General features: G+C 38.5%; 1 protein-coding gene across 1 annotated transcript; it reads right to left on the bottom strand.

Moving 5' to 3' along the window:
• Positions 1–184: 184 nt before the first annotated feature.
• On the bottom strand, positions 185–27583 carry LOC100377042 (uncharacterized). Its single transcript, XM_002738966.4, has 4 exons — positions 26952–27583; positions 15325–15454; positions 2062–2179; positions 185–1686 (listed from the first exon to the last, which is right to left on the bottom strand). The coding sequence occupies exons 1-4, from the start codon at positions 27157–27159 to the stop codon at positions 1372–1374; spliced, it is 771 nt and encodes a 256-aa protein (XP_002739012.1). The 5' UTR covers positions 27160–27583; the 3' UTR covers positions 185–1371.
• Between the last annotated feature and the right edge of the window lie 243 nt (positions 27584–27826).

The following is a 27826-nucleotide window of genomic DNA, read 5'->3' as shown; positions in this document are numbered from 1 at the left end:
CTGCCCTGTACAGTGTACATTACCCGTGTGTGTAACATATATAAATTCGGTTGTTCAGGATTACTTCAAAGTTGATTTTGTAGAACGTAGAACGTTCTGTGACGTAGCTCCGCCCCGAGGATTAAATACTATTTTACAGTATAGCAGATCATAGTGTATGGACAATATAAACAAAACAGACAACTTTGTTAAGAAAAATACGTTTTACTCATCATTATTAACATTTTCAGGTATTGATTGACCAATTTCGACAAGTATGGAATTTACCTTCACGGTGACAGTAAATAAACGCAACGTGTTTCGGTCACACATCACACAGATACGTTAATAAACTACTTAATGATATAAAAAAAAAAAAAAAAAAAAAAAACATGTCTATCGAGAGTAGAATTCAAAATGTAATTTCACTTTTTTTATCAATAAGATTTTGTTATTCTCTCTGCAAGTTACACTGTGCATTAGTTAACTGGTGGAACTCGGGAAGCGTCTCTACTTGGTATTGCTTCTTATTTTATTTTCTGCAAGCGTGTTTACCAGGACACCGGCGCAACACGGTTGTGCCTCCCGTGGGTGGACACCCGACGAGAACATATGATGTCACAGCGCCCTCTACTCGTGAAATTTGCCAGAAATAGTGTTGTTAGAAGGCATATGCGCCAATGTAAAACCCGATTATGTGCTTGATTATAAAAAAAAAACATACACACAGTGTTCTTACTTTGTTCATCACGGGAGGTTGTGAAAAACACGACCGGCAGGTCAAAACATGAATCTTATGCTGGTGATGCGTACAAGTAACGCACAGTTTCCCACTCCATAGAGTTGTAATATAAAAAGCCCCAGTACAAATTCATTGGTCATTGGTGACTATTTTGAACTTGTAAACGGTGGGTTGTTATGCGATGCCCGAAATATAGCTGTCACAATTACCCTGACATAGCCACATAAACAAATGACGAACAATAGTAAAAACATTCACGTCAGAAACGGTCAGAAACATCAGAAACGATACTGAACAGTCGGCACAATACACCAGACGAATAAACTATGTGGATATTTTTAATTGAAGTAGAGCACTGTTTTAAACATCGTGTCACGGATTCATAGTGAAAATCAAGTGTTTATGTAGTCAGTACGTGATTCGACCCCAAAAGTTAGGGTTATCACATGCTATGATTATTATTGTTATTGTCTCCTGATTTCCCACTACTCGTCACGTCACCGTTACGTACAGACGTCTTTAACCAGAGACGAAAATAAATAGTTAGTTACTTCCGAGGAACTTGCATAGTTGCTAATTGTGTGGCTTTCTCGGTGGTTAATTTATTCCGTCTTCTGATGCCACAGAATTCCATGACGACAGCTAAGCACCTAAAACGCGTTTTCTGTTTTTACATTAGTGAAATGTACACAGCAATTTGCAATAAGGCACATGGAAGTGAACAACACGAACGTTGCCGTGGCGACAGAGATGGCATACACAATACCATAGGTGAGAAACCACTCGTTGTCAATATCCTGGTGCAGGTCTGTCAAAACTATGACCAGCCCTTCATAGAGTCGGCTTTCTCCTGAATCGTCTTCGACGTTGGGGTGATGGAAATAGTCTGTAGTGTGATGGTAGATCTGTCCTAGCTCGATATCGGATACCACTTTCGCCGTGTTCGGGCCGATTGAGATGTAGAGCTGCAGGAGGAAAAACGAAATACGCCAGTAAAATATTGTTGCAGGTGAAGAAAATAATCAGTGTGTTGGATTTTGAGACAGATTAATTTAAAGTACAGATCGTTCACTATATTTCCATAGGCAATTCTTCTAAATTTTAAAATAATTAATCATCAACCTATCCTATAAATCGCGCCCTCTGGTGTCGAAGAATATCAAATATAACGTAAAAAGGCCGACTGGTGGTCATCTTGTTTGAAAGAATACCAGAGCTATATCTCGACATGTATGTTCATGTTTAAACTTCATATATATTTTTTAAACTTGATAACTGCAGGACACTTGTTATTTTTCTTGTAATTGACTAACATAATGAGCCAAAGAACATATAATTACCTCTTTCTCGGTAAATGCGTAGAACACGACTGCGTTGTCCTGACACTCTTGACCATCAAACCACTCTCGTCTCAACTCCTCGGCGAAGTCATGCGCCCTCTCGCGGTCTGGAACATAACTAAAAGTAAGAGAAGAAAAACATGTATAAGGTTTATGAATACCGCAAAAAATGCATAATTAAAAATATTGAAAAATATGGAAGTTGGTTTCACTCAAAAATACAAATATAATGCAAATGCAGGACGCCCTAGATACTCTATGATAAACTTGTACGAGAGCGCCCTCTTGCACCGCACCAAAACCAGTTCACAGAGGGCGCTGAATATACAAACGTAAAGTTTTTTCCAATGAATTTTGTCAATATATTAAAACGTATATTTGCACGACGTCCTACACTTTCATGGCAATCAATTACAAATAAACTAGATTTCATTGGGATTAAAAATAACTTGGAATCAAAGGTAACATCATGTAACACTAAAATATGCATGCAGTAACACGGGATAAAAGTAACGCAAGAAATCACACGCACGCGGAGGAGAAATGTCGGTCACACGGTGTTGCAAGGAGTTTACCAAAAAATGGCGCAATATGATAAAATATTATAAAAATAATTATGATAATAATAATGAATGAGGATAATGTAAATTTCAATGAGTCGCCAACTCGCCTGGTCCTATTCTTGCTCGTTAGCTCACTCCCCCAAAGACTTACTTCTGGAGATGATCTGATTGGCGGAAATAAACATCTGTTACAATACAGTACACTGCGACCCAGTCAGTGTGCGCGGGCATGATGTTAACCTTAGAGTGTTAAAATGGCAACGTTTCCACGAAAAAACTTAATTATTTTCTGTAAAAAATCGGACATTTTTGGGGTCAAGGTTGATCGTAATTCCGGTGCGTTTTTTTTTCTCGTAAAATGGGCATGTTTGCAGCTAGTATTTTTGGCGCATCAAAATTAGTGATTAACCACATACTTTCTGGACAGGGTAATAACATATGCAAGTCACATACATTCAGAGCCATGAATTAGGGCGATACATACGCAGAAACAGCGTAAGCAATTGCGAGGTGGAGAAAAAAACAGCGGACACAGCTGTTACCCCGCTGTTACTGAGTAATCGTCCGTTCTCATAATATAATGCATGCACGAATCTATGATGGGACTAAACGACATCTACCAAACTTTGAATTGGCAAATACAAGACACGCCACGTTTTATGTTGTTTGAATTGTACCACCCTGTTTATTACCCATAATTCAGGCCATTCGACTATTCCCGTAAAACACTTGTATCTTTCTGTATATACTGACTGAAAACCGCAACGACAGTGTTCCCTCGTCAGTAAGGGGCCACAAATAGTGGTCTCGGAGGTGTATTGAACATAACCTCAGGAATATTCATATAGAAACTCCAAACACCACGCGTATTCATGATAAGGAGACCGTCCACTTTACTTTTAGAGGTCGACGGAATATTTAAAGGGCGGCAGTCGTCGTGCCGCGTCCTGTTCGATATGGGACTCATAGCGACGTATACAACGCGTGTAAAATACATTGTTTATTTACATGAAATTGGAACACGCGCTGCGCGACGACCACCGCGCTTTAAATCATCGGGGTGACTGGAAGAAAGTGATCAGTGCGATTTTTTTCACGATGTCTCGTCAGTACACTTTTATTTCTAAAATGTGCCAATACATTTTTCTGCAACATCTGCCATGCCATTTTTTTCGCGGGGTCTACTGAGCTTGCACATTTTCAATTCAACACATCTTTCAACCATCTTTATAATTAATATGGAGATTGCAGATCACTCTAGTATTCATATGCAAATTGTAAACTTCACCTGTCACGTGATCGAATGGAGATTCAATGTAAGAAAAAGAGCGATATATATTCTCTATCCTTCGGTTAAAGGTAAAACAGAGAAACTGACAGCAAGTTATTTTTTCAATTATCGGGCAGGTGTGTCAGGTCAGACAGTTTTCTTACTGTATCTATCCCACCGTCCATCTTAATTATCTTGCAAAACGTTCACAAATGAACTTAAATATTAAATTCTCCATATAAATCAAAACCAAAATAGACATCGAAGATACACAACCGCAAGCAGGTTAACGCTGTTACTGAAGCGGGACTCTCTTTTAATGTGCACGAGCCACGAACAAGGCAAATGATGTCACCAGCCCCGAGGAGATTAATTTTTTTATGAAAAAAACAAAAACAAAAAGGTGCCATTTTGAGAACTAATTTAGTTCAAGTAACTATAAAGTGAATATAGGGGAGGTGTTATTTATCAGATTGCAGGCGTTTCGGGATGACAAGTGCACAGTGCCGTCGACACGCATAGAAACTATTGGATTCAGAAATAAAACTTCGAATATAATTTAAAACATTTGCAAATTTGTTGGAATAAAATGCGACGATCACTGCCCTTAACACAATAAAGCACAACTGTGAAGGGAATATCACGATATGTTGCCCGCTTAATACGGAACGACGATGCTCCAGTCGCGCCATGCACGGCAGGGCGCGTCGGTTGTTTTTGTGATAAGACCACATTAAGGTCGATGTTGAAAACCGTGTGATTTACATATATATGAACATTTATTTCATATCGTCATCCACTGGAAACGTGACGTATGTCATCGTGATCAATTCTCTTGGTGATTGATTGTTATATCGTTTTTTTTGTTTTCAATTTCGTTTTTCTCACTGTCTTTCTCTAAGAAATTTACAACCAACTTGAATTTGACGTGAGTAAACATAATTCCATGCCCGCAGCGTTGAGGTAAACCAAATATTCCACACGAATCCTAATAACAGCTATAGGCAACACAACTCCGCTTACAGAAGACATTTGGGATTGTATTTTAAAATCTCGATCACCGACTGTGACGTCAAGCATAATGACGCCTTGCAGTGATATTCAGCAGTTATATGAAGTGTACGCACGTCTACTTGACAACGAAGCAAAAGACGATTTCGGGATTCGCGGCATTTATTGAATTTTGGTATCTATTAACATGAATTTTACTTAAGGTGATCATAATCAAACAAGCCAGTTTAAAAAAAGAAAACGTGAGTGGGGACAGAAGCAAAAAATTGTCAATTTATGCTATGAAATCTGAGCAGCAAAATGATTCTTAGCGGGAAGTGTGAAATCGAGCGGGAAAACCGCTACTGAATTCACGGCACGTCCCGATTCTACGGCCGTGCACCTGATAAACATCAGTGCGATAACTCAACCACTTTTTTTTTTTTTTTAAAGAAAGCTTTTTTCTCTAGAAAATTCTCTCATGCTGTTGTCACTGCAGTTAACCCGTGCATGTTTTTAACAATCGAAATGAAAAAAAGCACTTTACTTGCCACTTAAAATCGCTGTTGTGGTCACGAAATTGAATGGCCGCCAATAACCCATTAATCTAGGTCAGCGCGCGAATCGGGAATTCAATTCGTGTTCGTTGCTTTGATCTTTATTTTCAGTAGGGGTTGACCATTCAAATCTCAGAAAGAAGACCGGATTTGGAGAATATTTACACAGAGAAACATGTGGGAGAGGGATTGCATGGGACAAATTACAGGTATATAAAATATTTGAAAAAAAAAAAATATGATAATACACGAACATCATCCTGAGGGAAAATGGCGCACTGAACTAAGTGTTGGTAAAAAATAATTTGCACAACAGTTTGAACCAATTCCTCTCCCAGAATCGCTAATGTTCCACCCCTAAACTAGGTTTTCATTCGCGTTAAATGTAGTTTATAGTAGTGTGGACCTTTGCATGAACCTTCAGTGTTATCAAATTGATTCCTTTGTTACTTCGGCGTCTGACGTCATTAGCATTTGACCTGCGCACCTGCCATGTAAATTGGGAGACTACTCAGACAGAGGAATCGCGTTTTCCGGCAGAGGGAGGGGGGTTCTACTGAACACGCTTACAACATAGGCTGACATTTCGCTACCAAAAAGCAACTGTCTCGAAACATAAGCAATATTTATTTAAGACGAGATTCGAAACAACCCAAATATACATTTCTCGTGAAAATTATACAGCGCCCACTAATTCAATCTGCGAGATGTTATTATATTTCAACATTTTTGTGGGGAATTAAATATAATTACAAATGGTGTTATTTTATATATCATCGTTAATACATAATAATGTTTCCAATCAACACATACCTCAAATTACAGCTGCAAATGTTAGCATACCAACTGTAAACCTAAGGCTGACCTTTAACCCTAACCCGACTATACAGAATTTTTGAAAACATACAAACACGTGGCATCAAACAATCGCCACGTTGTCTTCTTGAATAGTTGGCGGGTGGGGGGGGTGATACTAATTCGTTTTCTCCGCTCGGAGAATCAGCTCAAATTATGTAAATTGTATGACACAACGCATTCATTTTGACCTTTGCCTCAACTGAATTCAAGTTCTACTTGGTTTCTCCCGGCACAAAGAGGGCGTAGAGAAGTCCTACACGGCAGAACTCGGAGTACAGTTCGTGAAAAACTGTGACTGCACAGAGAACATATGGCTGCAAGATGAAATAACAGTATATTTTCAGAAAGATTGAATTCGTAACCGAATACGGAACCAATGTTGTGTAGGTTCGGGATCGTTGTTTATCACTTTTTTATTTCTGTCTGAGAAATGAAAGCTTTAAATTTAACTAAACAGGTCAAACAGTTGATTTGGTAATATAAATCTGACTATAATTAATGAGCAATTTGGCTAGCAGCGATGTAAGGGAATGTTGTGATGTCTGGTACACGTTTCATCACAGTGAACGAGCCCTATACAGATAAGCCATATATACTAGGTCATTTTATGTCCATCTGCAAACACAACGCCGTTAACACTGGCAATGAAACCTGGATCCTTTTTTAATCCTGAAAATTCATAATTTTCGGGGGGAATCGACTATTCTCGCTTTAATTTCTAGATTTCTGCTAATATTTGCGGAGAAAATCAACATGACTGTGTTGATGTGTGTTATTACTACACGTACCCATGGGGTGCTGAGTATGATAAAGACTGCCCTTGCAAAGCCGTTTTATGTCCATCTGTACACGCGCCATTAATGCGAGTTCCATTAAACTCTGGAAATGAGACATAGTTCCGCTCTTAATCACAAGTTGGCTGTATTGTGTATTTTTTCCTTCAACTAGCAAGGAGGCGCCTACCGGGAAGCGAAAATGCAATATTTCAAAAAAGAAAATCGGTTGTGCTCGTTTTAATTTAAAGACTAATGCAGAAATCATCGGGAAATGACCACAAATGAGTTTCTGTGCGTTGCAATTTCTACTTCTAGGTAGTATAGTGCGGATTGTCCACGAGACCTGTTGAAATCGAGCACATTGCTTGTTTCTCTGTACGTGGATAAAGCTCTGGAAAAACGGATGTACCAATACGTAGTTTAGCACACCTATAAACAACTTAGAAAATGTACCTGTTGGAATATGTAGATCAACCCCCAGGAGCGCGTTCGAAGACACAGTATGGTTTGATGACGTGGGTTTATATCAATAGAGAAGCTGAATTGTTACGGACATCGAGTTACAAACAAAAATGACCACACCCATATTTTAGAAACCACGCCCAAATTGTAACCCGATTTTTAAGTAACTCGAACAATTCAGCATCCCATCATGATGTGATGATTAGTATATATATCTGTATACTTTGACATCGTACAAGCGATTAATTCAAGTACAGCGCCACAGTCGTCGTGAAGCACTCGTCTGTGTAAAAACTGTTTTCACACGCGTTGTATGCGTCGCATGGGACCCATATCGAGCGCGATGCGACGCGATGCGACGCGACGCGACGCGACGACGCTGTTTATCTCGCCATTCCTGTTGTAACAAGATACATGCAACTACTATTGCTCAAAACCATCCGTAAGCCTATTAGTAAGTAAGCAGGCAAAATTCTGGTACCAATCTGATACATGTTTTGAAGAGAAAAATCATCTGTTTTAGCATGTTCATCAGTTAGAAGGTCAAGTTCACACATGTAGATTATTAGCCCTGTATCCACGGCGTTGTCAGTGAACGTTGTTTATATTCGGTCGCTGACTGCCCACTCAATACCGTCATGGATGACAAAACGGGGTGGACAGATGAACCAAACACAAAGTAATAACAGAACCACTAAATTACAATTTGAATTTCGCGCAGTTTCATTAAAACATCGTGTGAGCCGCGTATCGAGGTTAGGTTACAGTGTCTTGTTAATTGCGTTCCCACCTCGTTTTGCTATACTAGCAGGATCCGGGCGGCGTTGAGTGAGATGTGGACACCGAATATAAATAACACTCACTCAGACAATGCCGTGCATCCAAGGCAACTACATTATATAACCATAAATTTTAATTTAAACGCTGTAAAATAATTGGAATTAATTTTCACTGAAGGGACATTTTGGATATTGTGTACTGTGGGGTTTATTTTTATTGATTGTGGACGAATTGAATGTAAAATATAGGAAAAAGTGTATTTTCACTGGATTTTATTTTAACCGAGTCATTCTTTCAGCGAAAATAAAACAAACTGAAAATAAATACTTTACAGTTTACCGTGATTCATCATCAATATGTATTTATGTCGAACGTTTAGAAATAAATCAGAGTCCGGTTAGATCGCGGGATGAACACCATCAGAGCGACGTTCAATTCTAGTTCCGCATGTAAAAATTGACGAAGGCTTTAGGAGGGTCGTCAGGTGCGCCCTGCTAATGACCAACACGTCGGTTTCTTTGACTCCAATGCATTGGGATACAGCGCTGTAAGATGAAACTTTCATAACAAAAGATAACCCGTTGTGCACGAGCTGTTATTTCCCGAAGACCAACCAGAGGGCTAAGGAAATACTTGCCATTTCATCTTTGCGTGCCATTTGAATAAATAAATGAATATTTACTGGGGCAATAAATACAATCTTTATGTGAAAATTCGCACAAGAATTAACAGGAAAGCACAAATCATTCGTGTTTAGTGATTAATGTTTTTTTAGCTGATCAGATACTCTCCGGTCAGAGTATTTTTTACCTCTACATATCGCTCATGTCAATACATGCATTTGGGAACCATTATATGAATAATAATAACGTCATGAAAAGCAAAAGAACAAATTATCTTCAGTTGTTTTTGAAAGAGCACATGGATCGTCTGTTTATACAAATATGTTGATTGGTTCTCTGCAATAGAGCCGGAAGCACGCTGGTTGGTGCATTTGCAAGCTACAGTGTGGGTAGCCCTGAGTACAGTCCTGTCGGCTGGCCTTCATTCACTGAACATTCGGCCTCCGCAGTGTACTCGTACTATCAAATACCATCTTGTTTTTGACGTATGTATAAACAAAACGTCGTTTCGTTGCGTAAAACTAGCTTTCGCCAACGTCTCAGTTCTGTAGGTCCATTTGTTCGGCCACAAGAAAGGTATTTATGATCGCTAGATTGGTCGATAGATGTCTTGGCTGATTATAATCATGAAAACTGCAGAAAAGTTCTCCGCCATAAATCTGTAGCCGGGTGTAGAATGCCCGGTCTATACGACTTCTCAGGACTGTGGGGGCCAAATGATCAGCGGAAAGAGGCCAACCTACATGACTGTACTCAGGGCTACAGTGTAGGCGTATTTCCAACTGCTTTCTTGTGTGGTATGGAAAGACGCCGGTGACGCAAAACGGCTGGGTTTTTCTTCTATGCTATCGATAAAGAGCCATTTGCTCGAAACGTCTGGCTGTTTTTAATAGTTACTTAGGACTACGATTACCAAATATTATCTTCTATGGGTTTTACGACGATCGTTTATTAGCGACATTGATATAGGGTTCTGGGGGTGCAATGTTCTCTTTTAATTAGCTGAAACTCGAAAGTCTGCATTTCAGCTTGTTCGATATAAAACACGATATACACATCATTGTCTCTTATTTATAGCATCTTGTGGAGAGAAAAAAATAAGAAAAAAAATGCCTACGTCACGGTCTTAGTTTATAAATGGCGAGATAGGGGAGCAGTGACATAATTACATGCATTACCTGAACTGTAAGGAAAGATCACGGAGCATTGAAATGTGACGGTAAATCACACTCAGGGGTTAACTTAAGTAATTGTGACCGTGTGTTTTTGTGAATGTTTTACAAGATCGCTGCCGTGCTATGCATATTTCATGACGATGTCAGAGTATTGCCGTAAATACTTCAGAGCTCAGTTGTTCAAAAAATCGATGAGGACAAGTATACACGTTGCGCGATTTATGTTACTATCCCAAGCTGGGCAGTAAATTGGATCGGCATATGCGTCACTTTGAAACAAGGGATAATGATATGTATACTAATTACTGCAAACACATTAAACACCACAGGCGTATTTTTCAATATTTGAGCATATTTAAGCTTGGTTTGCATTTTCACGAATGTTTCCACTTGATCAATGGGCTCTAGTGTAATTTTATACTTTCACGTAAATTTAATTCTAATAATTAGAAAACTTTGGTGATCAAGGAAGAAAACAGCGTTTTTTTTTTAAATCTGCATACAATATAATCATCTTACCTAACTGAACAGTGTAGCTGAAGAAATCACCGTTCATTGATTTCCACTACATATATCATATAATCATAAGTTGAGTTTTGGGTTAATTAGGCATGGTTCGCGCATATGGTATATGGTTCCACCTAACGTTTCTCAACACAGAATAGCTGAAATGAAATAGTATACACAACGATCACATGGAAAACGCAGGGTGTGTGTTTAATATTGCATTCGTGCATATTAATGAGTTAATTAGTATAATGTTTACGCTATGGCAGTGTTATTGGGTCTATATTACCGATAGTTTTCAACTTATTCGCATGACTTAATGTAACATATCTTTCATAAAATTCGTGCCCTCTAGCGCCGTCAGTGCGTTTGCGTGACGTCAACATAACGTAAAAGAGTAAAGGCATTTCCAATCGAATTAGAAAATGTTCATTATTTGTGTAGACGTTCGTCATTTTAAATCTAGTAATTGCTCAAACATTTTTATTGACGGACAAAAATGTGAAAGACGCGTTTGTCGACATAGAACGCAAAAAGGAATGGTGTATTATTTCACTTTTACCATCTCTCATTAATGAAGTTCATTTAGATTAAAAATAGTCGCTTCATCCATACTGTGCTAATTGCATTTTGTTGAAATAGTTTTTTTTTCACTCTATAGTAATGTTAACATCTGATCCCACGACACTAAACGAGCATCGTGCACTCACCCGTTCAGAAATGAAATATCGATTATTTGTTCTAAATGATACAAATAAATATAGATGGCATGATTTGAGTTTTAAAAAAAAGATTAGTCTCTGTACCCAAACATAAATTGCCTGCAATTGATTTTTTTTTTAGATTTAGAACTGTCGGTTCTGATATGATATCAATTTGATTTGTGTATTTTTTTCTTCACATAGGTCTATTTTACTCTATTTTTACTTTAGTGATTAACAAAATTTAAAAGGCTACTAGTAAATAAATAATAAAATTAAGTACTAGTACATGTAAAAAAAAATAAAAAAATATTATATGAATAAAAAAAAAATATCAACTAGGATCTGATTTTTTTAATTAGATTGATATGATGTGAACGTTCAGCGTATTGTCGGAATGCCTGCTTTCATTCATAAAACGTTATAGCACAGTCTAGAGGGACTGTGGTTATGGCAATGGTTACCAGGATGCTAGACTTAAGACTTTGAAAATGTTGCTACGCAATACATATTGTCAATCACGCACTATAAACGGCGCATTACGCTTTCTGTATAGTGCAATTGCGTTATGCGAAAAGATAGGGCAAACAATAGTGGGTGTCAGTGTCACGTGATTTTTTGCTGTCTGAGTACTTCATCAAATCCACCATTTTAGTCACCCCATAGGCTATTTGCGCGGTTCAGTGTCATGTGATATTTGTGTAAGAGTACGTCATCAAATCCACCATTTTTTTCACCATTTGTGGGGTTCAGTGTCACGTGATATCGGTATGATATGTCCGAGTAGTTCATCAAATTCATCATTTTGTCAGTCATGTTTGCAGCTAGTGGTCAAAATGTCGACCTACCACCCCAGGTATAATGTATCTTGCGAAACGACTCGAAATCCTGCAGACATTCTAGTCGTTGCGTTTAAAATTGAATATGCACGACCCAGTAACAGCACGTGCGCATCATGAAGCCTCCAATTGACCATAATATAAGTATCAATCACCCATCCATATGCACCCGGGGATTTGAACGAAGCAAACGATACTCAGTTGCATCGTTTAGCTGCAACGCTCCCAGCGCTATCCACGCATTACAAATACTGCACAATATCCCCGGAATGGCATCTTGAAGTCTTAGGATACTATTGTTCTTGTTGTTTATACAACTTATTTTCTATTGTTAATCCAGTAAAGGAATAAACTGAAAATAATCCAATCAACAACCCACGCTTTATTACATAAATCACGCACGCGCACCTCATCCCCCCCCCCGTCTGACGTCATCGTTTCGAAAATCATCACGCGTCTATATCTAATTACTGATACAATGTCTGTATCTGGGTCCGTCAAATTGGACGTGTCGCGTGGTAACTTGCATATGAACAGGATTCTCGAAGACTCGTTGTGGTGACACTCGGATGCACTCACTGCTATTAACTAGATTGTACTCCAAAATCAAATAACTTCTAGAGTGAGTAACTGAATATGGATGTTCTTTCAATTTGATAAAGTGATTAGCTTCATGTCGTATTAAGGAATGTCGTCCATGTGCATTCCATTCCGATGGTCTATTTTGTTTGAGACCTTTCAACGTCACGTAAGTACACAAAGACCGAGGATGTCAATAGACTGAACGAGTGTCCGTGCAAATATTAGTCCGCGTATATTCTCTGTAAAACAAATTGAAGGCGATGCAAGAATAGCTTGAAAAAAAAGAGATAAACAAGTCACATGTGTCGCCACGCGTTTTAAGTGGCAGATGCATTACGCGAGACATATGCAACTGAAATACTAAAAATAGCATAATGACGTGTTCGTTGTCCATATAGTAGATACTAAAATAAATCTGGGGAGAGAAACGCGGTATTTATTATATATTATTAATAACATGAGTATGTATCCAATCACAAATCGTCTTACTTAGGTACGGCTATAAAAAATAGAACTTTTAGATTATTTACCAGTGACATGCTACTTTGCCCGAAGGCCCTGATCAGACGTGATTATAGCGGAAGCAGTGTTTCGCGACAGGAAGTCTATAAGGCATGCTTTTTAAGACCCACGTTTCTACATTATGTAAATACGGTCCATCAACATTTCGAAAATTGCAATTACAAATATAAACGCCATAGTTCCTGTTTGAGATCGACACCTGAGTGACTGTTTCATTTAAACTGCAAATGTCATATCCGTCTTACGAGTGACTTACGAATGTCCTTGCACTTTCGGGCGTATAGGAAATAAAGTTTGTTGACCTCAGTCGAGTATCTGCATGTTTCAACGTACGGACTTGCCTAATATATCGCACGCCAAGTGAAATGCCACCCATACAAGAACTGAAGTCCACTCCAAGCACATACATAATGAAAAATAATTTCTCAGAAGATCCATATTAAATGCTACTACGTAAAATGAATCAGTTTGGAATAGATTACATGCCAATTTCGTTTTCGGACGACAAACTTTCATTAAGGGCAAGGCAAATAATAGTCTGCGAAATACTAGTAATGAATACACCGCTGCGTGACGCCCCTAGACACGAAGTGCTTCTGTGACGTATTGTTGAATGGATGAGAAAACACGGAACGTACTCAAAGTTATCTATGTTTTCTTTTAGAGTTTGCTGCTGTATACACTTATAGTTTAATCATTGAATTATTAGTGAGCATGCCGGCAAAGAGCATACGGTAATTAGCGAAATGTGCGGAAGTAACATTCATACATTTAGTGCACGTATTAATCGCAGACAGTGCACCTACATTAATCATTGAACAGCGCTGCCATTTAAACTGTGATTAATATAATTTGTAATTCTGTAAAGTATAATTCAGCGATTTTTCATTATACTTTTTCAACACCATTTATTTTGTTCTTCTCTTAAAAATGTTGCTGCAGAGGCTTAATATATATATTTGTCGGATTTTTATAATAATGTCTTCGTAAATTTTGCTCATAAAAATTATTTTAAAAAATAAATAAAATCTTATTTCACATTTATCCGGACACACTGACAGGAGCATGCGGGAATTAAACATGTGTCGTCATAAAGTCAACTTTAACAGGCGCATTATAAAACTGTTCTTACTAAATTGCTTCGAATTCCGAAGGAGTGTACAAGTTTAACCCCTCTACATGGACATGTAGTACTCATGCTGCCATACTCGACAGATTTATTTGCGCTTCGTGAACTGTCGAAACGGACATGCTACCTTAGGAGCCGTAAAAAGGCTAGGTTTTACGACAAGAACATGTCGACCTAGACGTAAACAATACAATCACGAGCCTAGTGACAATTTGTTTGTTCTATCATTTCATTCAGTTTGTGTTTGCAGTTTGTCACACAAATCACGCCCTTTTAAGGTAGAATGATACACAAAAAATATTGTCATTTTTTTATTTTTACATAGTTTATATATTATGTTACAAGGATGAAGAAAATATGGAGTAATCATACTCAATTTGGAGAAATTCGATCAATAAATTCAGTGAAAATAGCATGTTTTTTTCTGTTTTAGGGTATTCAAGTTTACCATTGTTTCCTATGGCAAAGATTTATCTCAATATTGTGCTTAATGATAGTATTAAGTATTAAGAAATTGACGACCAAATGTGTTTTCATTGTGGTCCATGGAAACTGCTACAAGTATCCACTATTACTGTTTTTCGCACAAAAACAGATTGACAGTGAACCAAAAAAATTATTATGATTATTTGAAGACAGATTTTGACACGAAATTTCGTCACCTCTATATACGCTAAAAAAAACAGATTCTATCTTAAAAACAGCTCAATATGATATCATCATAATGTTCTTCGTTCAACAGTTCTGAATGATAGATTGCATATAGATGCCGCAATACTCAGTTTACATTGATACACTCTTTCAGTATACAAACTGTCCACCAATCCACTGCCCTTATCATTATTACGTGATTAAACCTTACCGACTGCAGCATTAGCATGCGTGCACAAAAATATATAATGAAAGCCATTATATGGCCATGTACTTACTTTCCTTGGATCCCGATCCGACCAACTAACGCGATAGCTACTTGATACGCACCAACAAGAGAACAGTTTTTATCGCACTCGCATCGGGAGTTCCACCTAAGAACCTCCAGGGTACTATCTAACTGTTCGGCTGGAAAATACATTAAAAGAGAAATACAAGCATATAAACAAATGAATTATTGAAAAAGGTTTTAGGGACCTGTTAAATTATTGACAACAATCTGTTGTATTTCTTCTTTTCCTCTGAGTATTATCACCGTGAAATCGTCAATTTTCACGATATCAGCTTAACAATTCGTCTGACATCGTTAAGTCAGAAACCACGATCAGTGTCATTTCCGACGACTGTGGAAGATTGACACAGCTCGTTGAGGACTGGGTGTACGTGTCCAAACAGCGCACAGACGATTTCCAGAAACTAAACCAAAAAATGCATTTTTGGTGACGTTATTTGACCATTTGGAAGTGCTATTTAATATACAACAATGGCACCTGTTAGTAAATCATCAGATTTCTTGATGATATCACCCCGTGATCATAACAGTTCGTCGACATACACATATATACATTTTAATTTAAAACTCACTTAAATTTTCAATAATAAGTCGGTGTACGTATCCTGTTCAATTTACATCAATCTCCCTTTGAGTTCTTTCCACGAGAAAATATGATCACAAATACACAATATAGACGATTAGACAGTGACACGCCAATAACATGTAGTCAGTTACAAATGTAGATCGCTTGATTAATAACATACTATAATGAATTATTATTAATATTGTCATTCTAAATTTCTGTGTCTAATTTGTCTATTGTGCTATTTAAGACTGTAGTACCAGATATTAATGTAGGGAATTGTAGTTGGGTTTGCACCGCGTGTAGCGAAGAACGCAGGGTACTTGTAAATTGCAGTTTATTAACACGTTTTTAATTACATTATTACGTATAATCATCGACTCGACAGAAAATCATTACCTCTCAAAACCCCGAGCCATATTGCACTGAAAGATGAATGTTGGTATTACGTGATATCGGTTTTAATGCCAGGAAAATGGTGTTTCTTATTGAGTGCTACGTAAATAGTAAAATATATTAACTCTTGTACATCGTGTATAATGTATGTACCTAAATACTTGATAATACTACAGTTCTTTTATGACATGAGCGAAGTACGCCGTCCCTAGAAGTCGCGCCCTCTTACGATGTATCTTTCCGTGACGTAAGTGGGTACACGGGGCGCAGTTTATAGCACCGACTTCTTGTTTTAATTTGTGCTTGTCTATCAAAAAAATAATGTTTTAATGATTATTAAAATGATGGCCGACTACACAACCAAACAGGTGTCCGTGGTTTATGAACAACATTTTGCTTACACATATCTACCGCAATGTGACGTCACGGAAGTGCTTCGTAGCAGGAGCCGAACACAAACATTGAAGAAGTTGACAGTCTCTTTAAACGTCAGTACTTCGTTTTAAACGTCGGCACTGACACTCCGAATATCGAAACCTATTGAAAAAGTGCACTGTTATGCACTGAAGTCTGGTAATTAGGTTGGAGTAGTTTTATGGAAAGTTTACTGTAATCCGCCATGTTAAATGGTGCCTTGTAAAATGAAATTTTACGCATGGGCGATCGTATGCGTGGGAAGACGAAATTAACATACTTAGCTAAAATGTCATTCAGAATAAAAACCGACTACAAGCTCCGATAAGAAGTCGTGTTTGAAGAGTTTGAACACACCATTAGCTCTAATCCGACCCGCCAAGTGCAACTGTTGACACGAAGGCCAGGTTTAAACCGGGCGATAAAAGGATAAAATTATCTATCGTGTTGCTATAATATGAAACGTCTTTTCCGGTACACAACAACAATATAAAAGTATCTTTCAAGAGAATATTACAATGAAGGGCTTCCTACGTATAAATATTGAAACACTTTGATCCATGAAAGAAGGCCCTGGGGATAGTTTTAACAAGAAGATTACATACAGAGCCGTTGGTAGCCCTCGGCGCTCGTCGTATATACAGCCCCGAAGCGTAGGTTATCTGACAAAACCGTGACGTCATAAAGCTATACGAGTATGACTGTTTTCTCTAGTGTAACATAGAATATTATATTTAATATTCAGATAGGTATTTGTGATCTAAGCTTCGGTGAAAATAAAAGACATCCATATTTCTCGAGTTAAATCGTGATGCGGTTGTCATGGTGATACATTGAGGAAATTGTCTACACGGTGTCGGTTTTTTCATCTCCTCTGAAGTGAATGCCCAATTTACTACCACTCAGCAAAACAATGAGAGCTGTCGTCTCGTTGCCATGGTAATATTTTTTTGACGACGTCACTCGTTATATGTATGTAGTAAGTGGCACAAAATGAAGAGTTGTAACATACACCTGTAGAACTTGGCGATTGACGATCGGAACCAGCAAAATCATAATCGCTAGGTTCAGCACGATATCTCGTTCTGTATGTTTGTCGAAATCACTCAAAATTATTTAAATTAATATTGAGACAGGAGTAAAGATGACTTGTAATGCTTAATTTAAAAACACCGGAGCACGTGACCTTACGACGAGACGATACGATCGGGTAGAATATGGTGCCGATTGAAAAAGAAAATTTTTCTCTGACGTCATGCTGAATTTGCCATATCAAATGGTGCAATTCCCGGACTATCCAATCTAATTACAGTCAAATGTGCTTTAATCATGTGTCCCGGATATTAATGTTTCAGGTTGCGTTGTTGATTTTTAAGACGCGGTCGTACCATCATCGAGATCGCCGGCGTATTCCATGGCAATCGCCGACGTCTTCCATGGCGATGGCCGGCGTCTTACATGGCGATCGCCGACGTCTTCCATGGCGATCGCCGACGTCTTCCATGGTGATCGCCGGCGTCTTCCATGGCGATCGCCGACGTCTTACATGGCGATCGCCGGCGTCTTACATGGCGATCGCCGACGTCTTCCATGGTGATCGCCGGCGTCTTCTATAGTGATCGCCGACGTCTTACATGGCGGTCGCCGACGTCTTCCATGGCAAAGGCCGACGTCTTCCATGGCGATCGCCGACGTCTTCCATGGAGATCGCCGACGTCTTCCATGGCGATCGTCGACGTCTTCCATGGCGATCGCCGACGTCTTCCATGGTGATCGCCGACGTCTTCCATGGCGATGGCCGACGTTTTCCATGATGATCGCCGACGTCTTCCATGGCGATGGCCGACGTCTTCCATGGTGATGGCCGAAGTCTTCATTGGTGATCGCCGACGTCTTCCATGGTGATCGCCGACGTCTTCCATGGTGATCGCCGACGTCTTCCATGGTGATCGCTGGAGTCTTCCATGGTGATCGCCGACGTCTTCCATGGTGATCGCCGACGTCTTCCATGGTGATCGCCGACGTCTTCCATCCTAGATGGTCAATTACACTCTGAATTTCGACAATACGATGAGTTTATAGTCTGTACCAAGTATTCTATTTTATTCTATTCTAATTGAGAAGACAATATCATTCTGATAATCACCGCCTTGATTGACTTGTATAGTGCTGTAACGTTTACATTTGTTTGTATCACGCATAATGGTTCCAGTAAATGGACGTATTATGCTATTATTATTACGCCGTACAAGACAATTACATTAAACATATATAATAACGAGTATTGGTTGGGGAGAAGGTCACGTGACAGCTTATCATATTTACAGTTGAGTTGTTGGAGATAAAGTAAGATTGTTTTCTGACGGTTAGCATCAACAACGAGAATATGTAACTCATTCAAAGAATGCTCTCAGCAGATTGTAAATATAACATGCACAAAGACGTTGTTTACGGTAAAATATTTTGTTTAGATAAATTTATTTTATTTCTGCTTAGAGACTATTTTACGCGTTACGAGGTTTGAAAAGTGTATCACGTATCGTGCAACGCACTTTTTTGGCGTTGAGTGCACACTGACACGCGGATCTCTGATTCACGTCGACGAGGCGTGCAGGGGTGCGAACCAAATCGCTTATTGTCCCCAGATGTAGCTCTAATACTAAAAATAACTGGTGATATCAAGTAATCGCAATGAAAGGCCGATTAAATTGCTTCTGCTTTTTTCTTTCTTTTTCAATGAAAGCGGACATTGAGCACCAAATTTTGTCGATGTAGCGTAACATATTTAACACTGAATTACAAAAACGACGATATTATTTTTGAAAGAGCCAATTATCCAATACCCGGTTTTCCCAGCATAGATCCTATTATGGGATTGCTTTGTATTATTGAGTATAAAACACAATGAATGCTATGACGTCATCGGTAAACTAATTTCGCTAAATGAAAATAATTGAGAAACGATTTATGATGCATTACAAGTGGGTTACCCCCTGTATCACGCACCAGGGCGGAACCATTATTTCAACAGGGATGCAACCATATATGAATACAGTCTGTCCCTGTATTTTACCACAATGACAATTATTCAGCATTCAACTTGTACCCCACCCCAATTTGAAATGAAACAAGTTACGACTGTCGCTATGGATCGAAAACGGCCATCGTACGTCATCGCAATTACGTCATAGACATGGTTTTCTTAAATCACCGTTAATATCGCCACGGTGACGAGAGATGTGAGCTATTGATGTATATATCGAATGATATAAAACTGTGGTGTGCACGGATATCATAAATTAGGAAGCTGACACCCATTACTGTCGCCCTGACGATGTACATCTCCGACCAATTTAGTAGTGGCTGTAATCATGCAAGCACCTTAGGATGTTCGCGGAGATAGTTCTTAATAATCTGAGCACAACTTAACCGCCAGCCTCATCGAGGCGAAGGCGAATATATGATCGCAATTACATGCAATAAACTAAATAGTACAATGAGTCGAAAACCCGTTAAATAAAATGTTGTACAACGAATACTGGTTGAAATGATAACGAACCTGTCACATTTTGACTTCTCGCCAAAATAATGAGTCACTACCCCCACTTCTATGAATGATGCCGCTACACTCATCGCTAACCACTGACACGTACGTGTGGAAACACGTATATAGGTGTTAATTAGATATTTCGCCACGCGGGAAGAATAACAATGATTTTTTTTCTTATTCAGACGACTGATTCTCAGCGCCAATTTCCCTTTCCTGGCACGGTGTGTCATTGCTGTGAAATCCAACTGTGCTAAAATGACAAGATAATCGGAAATCCGCTTTTACTATAAAATTATAACTTTTATTGAGATTATTTATTAGTTTGGGAGTATTACGTGTGCATTTTACATTAATTCGTGGTTGTGATTTGTTACAGCAGAACGTACGCTACCGTGACGAGAGGACCGTAGTGTGCGCGGAAACATGCGCAGATTACAATTTCCTGCTTGTAGAGCGCACGATTATTTGGCATGATCATGATGACCTCGACATTTTGGCGCTTGTAAGGATACGTTTCTTGCGAATTCTATGAGTTTCTGATACGTAAGTTTTCAGTATTTCAGCAGTTGTTCTTAGTTACTGCACTGGTCGAAAATTCGAGGACATCACTCATTATCAAATCAAAATTTTAAAAATTTTCGTTGCTAATGAACGGTGTTGTGCACCACATTCAGTTATAGCCTTTAGGTTTAGTTATGTTCGGCGAGTCCGCGGAGCAGAAGAGCGAAACAGTAATGCATGTCATGATACATCGTTGTCCATACTGCAGGTGGTTTAGACGTTTTGACAGCAGAATCCATCACTATCCACTCAGTGCGCGAATTTGGTATAAGACCAATAATTTTCTTTACTTTATAAAATACTCTCAAAGTATTTTATAGGGACAACTCTACTTTAATGGATTCTGCCGTATGTGCTTATGGGCTTGTCGTGGTACTAATGTCTGAGGGTTACCATGGAAAATCCAGCCACGTGTTAAACACATTAAAAGGGCCATTATATTTATCAAGGTGGTTATTTGCGTCTGGACAGAAAAAAATACGTTATCATGTCGACGTGAAAAGAATAAGTACTATGGCGAAATTTGATAGTTAGTTGCGGATGCTCGTTACACTGCGCATGACAGCGTCTCCGGCGTTCTCAGCTCCGAGATGTTTTCTCGCTAAAATTGCGATCCACGAAGTTTCACATTTTTTGTGTTATTTTCTCAATTTTCGATTTTAATTTTGGAACAGATAGGCTGAACTTGACATTGCTGAAAGAATTGCGGGTCAGGTGATATTTCTGAAAATTCAATATACTAGTAATGGGAATAACATCATAATGTACAATGTACATGGTCACAGGATGTGTCACACAACCAGAGATGCTAGAAAGTGCTCCCGTGCAGAGAATTTAATGTACAAATGTATTGTAAAATATGTTATTTTAGCTAATTCAAGATGTTGCTGATTTAAAATAAAGTATATTTTCACAATGTGATGTTGACCCGATTGTTGACACTTTAGCTAAATTAAGATTCTGTAAATTCCCTAAAATGACATGTAGCTATTTCAACGTGTTTTGCAGTACTTCGATATTGACTAAACAACCAATAGAAGACAATTTCTGACTATTTAGAGATTGATTCAAAACTAATTAAATTATTTAATATGCATGATTAACACATTAGAGAAAACTGTCAGAATATTAAAAAAAAAAATTCTGAAATGTTTTAATTAGTATGCAAACTAGCTAATTAACATGTGAAAATTTGTTATTAAGTAGTATTAGACATTCAACCATGGACAATATCTATGTAAAAGTTGAACCCATTTGAGGAAACTACTATTAGGATATTAACAAAACATGTCGAAATTAGGTAATTAGTATGCAAATTGCTCCATCTCATCTAATCTAGTCATATCTGGGGTTCATCATAAAGTATCTTTGCACCAAACATGCATCCAAATCTATCCACCCATTGTTTTTCGAAGTATTTGGTGGAATAAGACGCATTCACACAGACAGACGGGCATCTGTACACGGCCGAAATAACACAAATGTTAAAGCGGGAGGGTCGTCACCTGCGCACGCGCGGGAATTGAGTCCCAAGTGACGATAACACATGCTAAAACGCAAAGGCTCATGGGTAGAAGCTTGTTTGTAAACAATGACACGCTATGGCCATCTGACGCATGCGCAGATGACGACTCCCCCGTAAACGTAAATGCATCATACAAAGTGATAGAATGTGACAATAAGTAAATATATAGTCTCTGTTTGTTTTAAAGATCATATTATGATTTGATAGCGGGTGGTTACGAAACCGGAAATTACTGTCAGCAGACATATTGTGTCAATAGTTGCATTTCTCCCGAATACATGTCGAGGGTTTCCAATCACAGACTACCATGACGTCATAAAATGATAACAATTTGGGTGCATGTAGTTGTTTCCCCGCAGCAAAAATCATATACAAGCGAAAACAGAAAATAAGTTAATAAACTCAAAGAACATTCATAGACACGTTGTTCGATCGAGTATACTCGAAAAGTGATAACATCGCATGTTCTCGAAAAGCTCTTATTTTGTTAGAACCTTTCCATTGTTATCGTCACGTTTGTAAGCCACTAATGTGCTGCAACGCGATAAAGATCCAATGAAAATCACATGCTCGGCAATTATCCTGTCAGCTGATTCAATTCACAATCATCACATTTCATGATGCAATGTGACGTGTTTGCAAACACCAGAGTTACTTGAATTAACAGAAGTTACATAATTACTAGTAATGTGTATTATTGTTATAACGTTATTTACAGTAAGTGCATGGGTTATGTTTTACGACTTCTGAACTTTGGTGACATTCGTTAGAAAGCCTCTCATCCATGTTTGGTTTTGCTGAGATGAAGGTTGGTGGAGAATTCCTTTTATAACTTTTTGTTCTGGTATTAACCTCCATGTTTGAACCTTAAATGCGTCATATTCGTGCTAGTAAGGCGCATGCTCAAATTAACAACATTCACGCGAATACATTCATTAGATCCATTATCAATCTTTCTTAATTTATATGTGCAATCGAATAGAATAAAATAGAATTATATGTCCTACATGCATTTCTACATGCGTTAGTACGCCGGCCATTTAGAATTACATTCTAAATTAGAATTTGATGACTCGACCAGCTTTTACAGTCTATAGCAAGCACATATGCGTTTTGGATGAACCCAGTTTCAGCAATGATGACTAATGTATTAAAAGTGAAACAGACATTGGCGTGGCCGCGAAATCAGACAAGGGTTAATTGACTAGATTCGGTGTGATTGGCTTATTGTCAGTGAATAGCGGTGGCGCCGACTTGCGAGTCAATGAACTTTTGGCAATTAAATTAGGATGTACATAGCAGATTTTGTTTACCCTAGATGAACTAAAACACGTTCGTCTTTTTTTGAAGGTGGGATTAATTTCGTACAAAGTTGACGTAAAATACGAAAGGAATTGAACATCCCCATTTAATAGACAGGGAATGGTGTAATTAAGAGGCAGTGGCTAGTGTTTCAGGCTACAATACGAAAACAAGCAGCCTCTCGGCTGAGATAGCTCCGCTGTTAGCAATGCACATTTCAATTAAAGAACAGAAGATATAATTAGAAAATGAACAATATGTATAGTATCAAAGTAATGGGACTTGCTGTTTTCAACAAGAATTCAAAAATATCATTTTTCACCATAAATGATTGTGGTTTTTAACAAGAAGTCGAAAATATCACTTTTTACCAAAAAATGACAAAAATAATCACCAAAATTAGAAAATTAAAGATATCATTACAAAATGAACAAATCTGAAAAAGGTCCACATGTAGTACCTATATATGTAATATCAAAGCAATTGGACTTGCAGTTTTTAACAAGAAGTCGAAAATATCACTTTTTACCAAAAATGACAAAAATATTCACCAAAATTAGAGAACTGAAAATATCATCATGAAATGAACAAATCTGAGATAGGTCTACCCAAGGTACATATACACTCAGTATCAAAACATTCAGGCTTGTAGTTTTCAAGAAGAAGTCGAAAAAGTAAAACATTGACAAGAACGACGGACGACGACCGTGACGGACAATCACTCATATGATAAGCTCCGCTCGACAAAGTCGACAGCGGAGCTAAAGATGAGGGGCATGGTTAAAACGGACATCTTCGATGAAAACAGTAAAGGGCTATTTTGAAGACATGCCATATAGCAGTGACCAGGCCTTTTACCGCAGTTTGTCCGTCCCTGAGGGAAGAGTATATTAGGGATTCAATTAATCATCCAATACTAGTATGCACGTGTGCTTTATTACCAATATGTCAACAGAATAGAATATAAGGACCGACACAACAGGCGTATCATCGCGACTGGTTGCAGCTCTGCACACATGGGTCACAGGGACGGAACTGTGCTGATATGGGCGTATGTGCATACACACGATTACAATGATAGCTCCCATTTATACAAACGTTGCTTTAGAGGAACCATCGACCTTATGAAGAAACTAAATCGATTGCTTCGTGAATGTCATAGTAAAAAAAGAACCAGTCTTTTAGTTTTAAGAAAGAAACCAATTTTGCGTTGAGATTAAATCTATGTGAATGTACACGCGTTCTTTGTCCGATTGATCTCAGCTGAGATAGCGGTTGGATTATTCGATTCGGATAAAGGCTAATCTACACGTCTGGGTAATTTTAATAGATTATTTACTCGGTAAATATTGTATCATCGCGGGAAACATCACATTGATGCAAGTTGCAGAATGGCGAGTCGGTGACGTCACAACGACGACAATCGCCTTGCAGGCATACTTAGCGGATATTCGATTAGAGAGATTATTAAAACGAGACATCGTTGTATTTTTCCCTCATTATTAGAATTTTTCTACTGTCTATTCAACAGCTAGCATTATTTGTCAGTACAGTATTGTGCGCCCATCTAACGATCCCAGTCGAGTCCGACGTCTGCTCAAACATAAACGTAGCAGGTAAACGCACTGTTTCTGTGCGTGATGATACTGGTTTATGGCAGAGGGAGGTGAAATTTAAATCTCCTCCTACGTATATTTACAGCAAGTCAAAAGGTGAAACCCGTGATGAACCCCGCCTTGCACAAAATATATCAAGCCATTTAATGGCGACAGTTTCCATAATTTGCCCGATCTCCTGTGACGGCGCTGATGACGGTTAGTGCAGAATTCCCGAGAAGCAGAGCAAATAAGCCTGCTATGTATAGCATGGACTGAGCAAAAACAGGTGACGTATGCGAATAAACCGGCACGTCGGTACGATAACCGTGCTGTATATGTATCGAATTGCATTGATATGTGATGCGTCACGCCCAATAACACTGGGAAGAATCAGCACATTAATTTCAGAATATCAAGAACATCAGTCAATACAGATAAGAAATAACGCAAACTATTCTGTAGACCGTAGACATGGGGATACAGTTGTGTTTGCTGTGGTTAATAAACCACAAAGCCATGAACGGATGTGCCAAGGGTAAGTTGAAAATGGTTTCGTAATGTTGTTTTTTAATAATGCATGTAAACATTAATGTATTTCAAGAGTAAAATATTAACAAATATATATCCCATAATTCATATCTCGGGCACGTTATTTCATTGCTCGAGGGGTATAATATACACTGCGTGAAAACGACCTGTATACAGCAAATTGGCCTTTACGGTATAGTTAAAAAAACGCCCGAATTTAATGATTTATAACACTGACGTGTTTGATAAACACCATTGAAAAAAGTATATTATTTGTACCAGTCTTAAATTATAACGGATTTATTCAATTATTCATGCGCATTATTGAGAAGAACTTATGAAATAATTAAGTGACAGATATTACAAGGAAATCCATACGTGACACATCGCGCGCAATTGGCCTTCAATTATCGACGGCGGTCTGAACATGCCACACTCGTGGCGTGCTGGTATCGTACACCACGTTTTTATGACAGTTAGGAGTTGAACTGAATGATATACGGCCATGTAATGAATCTCCCCCACCCGCTATGTGTGTCATGTCACACAGTTTGGGTGAAAGTACGCGAATAAGCACGAAACAATGCAATATATATACCGTAGACAGCGACAAACCAGTAATATTTAGAACATCCGTAAAACGATCAGAATGTGACTTGACTGTATCCCCAACATACCACGACAAATATGTTTTCACTGCTTCGTAGGTCAGAATATTATAATACAATTATAATCGGAAAATATGATGTTAAATAATCATTAAAACAGAATGAGTTAATTAATCCAAGTGTTTCTCATCAACGGTGGTGTTCAGTTTTCGTCTGTATACCTCCTCGATTTTGGCTCCAACATTTCGTATATCAGCCTCGATTATTGACTCCACTAGAAATAATGAGTTGCAAATAGACATATGGCGCATCTAATGCGACTGAATTTGTTAGCACTATGTGGGAGATCACGCCTCATTGTACGCCACCTGTATCAACAATTCCCTGAGAATTCTACTATTATGTAAATAAAAAAAAAACGATACTTGTTTCTTCACGTAGGAATGATAAATAAACAAGCAATTAAAAATGCCAAATACATTATAACGCCAACTAAATAAAAAAAATAAAAAATACTGTCCCGGTGAGCTCAACAGGTTTAAATTTAAAGCTCGACGTTTACATACCTTGCTGGAAATTCAATAGACCATCGGGGTCGCACACCCAAGATGTGTTTACGGGGACACCAATCCGGCCACACTCTCTGGGATTGAGCTGGGGGTTCGGGTAGTTGTAGGCCAGTCTCCCGTTGGTACTGGTACTGATACGGATAGAAGAGACCGTTGCAATCAAAGCCCAACAACAGGTAATACAAAAATAACAGCTACGTGCCATATACAGTTCTTCAAGGCGGCACACAAAGATAATTAGCTAATAGGGTCCGCTCACGAAGTAGCAGACCCGGAAATCCACTACGACGTACTCAAATAGGTTCGTTTCATCTGTTCTAAAGTCGTGTTTTCCTCGCTCTAAAAACAACAACACGGCGTCTCATCCACGTAAACGGTGGCGATAGTCGTACACAAGCAGATGATGGGCAAGACCATTGCACGAACACATTCCGCGACGATTCTATTGCGGGGCTGACATCGTATCGAAAAGCATCATCAGAGACAGGTCGGCTGCAGTCTCTTCGTCGAAACAGCTCCGCGGCCAATCGTGGGGGATACTATCGTGTATCGTGGCCAGGTTATTACACAGTCGTAGTTTGCGTCGACGATTTTGAGAAATGCTAACTAAACATGTACGCCAACGTGTACATTGTATGCACGTCACACAACGAGGATGTGTGCACTTTGACCCAACACGCACTGCTATCGACGTATCATTTCAGACCCACGATAAACAAACAGTATGTATGTATACGTATTCAAGTGGAACTAATTTCAATGAAAATTAAAAATGTATTAGTTGACGAGTATTATATTTTATTATTATATTTAATAATAACCAAGTATATTATTATTTCATGGCAACAATTTTTAATTGACGTCGGCGCTCC

This window comes from Saccoglossus kowalevskii, chromosome 8 (genome assembly GCF_978046115.1).
Source record: "Saccoglossus kowalevskii chromosome 8, keSacKowa6.1, whole genome shotgun sequence".
NCBI lineage: Eukaryota > Metazoa > Hemichordata > Enteropneusta > Harrimaniidae > Saccoglossus > Saccoglossus kowalevskii.
The sequence above is the reverse complement of the archived record's forward strand: the minus strand, read 5'-3'. Positions and strand labels throughout refer to the sequence as shown.

Bases quoted from the DNA above. Each gene is read 5' to 3' on its own strand.
- LOC100377042 (XM_002738966.4), bottom strand. From the start codon at position 27,159: ATGGCACGTAGCTGTTATTTTTGTATTACCTGTTGTTGGGCTTTGATT. The intron at 15,455-26,951 runs GTATGTAAACGT...TGTATTTTCCAG, and splicing joins TCTATTGAATTTCCAGCAAG to CCGAACAGTTAGATAGTACC. The intron at 2,180-15,324 runs GTAAGTACATGG...TCTTACTTTTAG, and splicing joins CGGATCGGGATCCAAGGAAA to TTATGTTCCAGACCGCGAGA.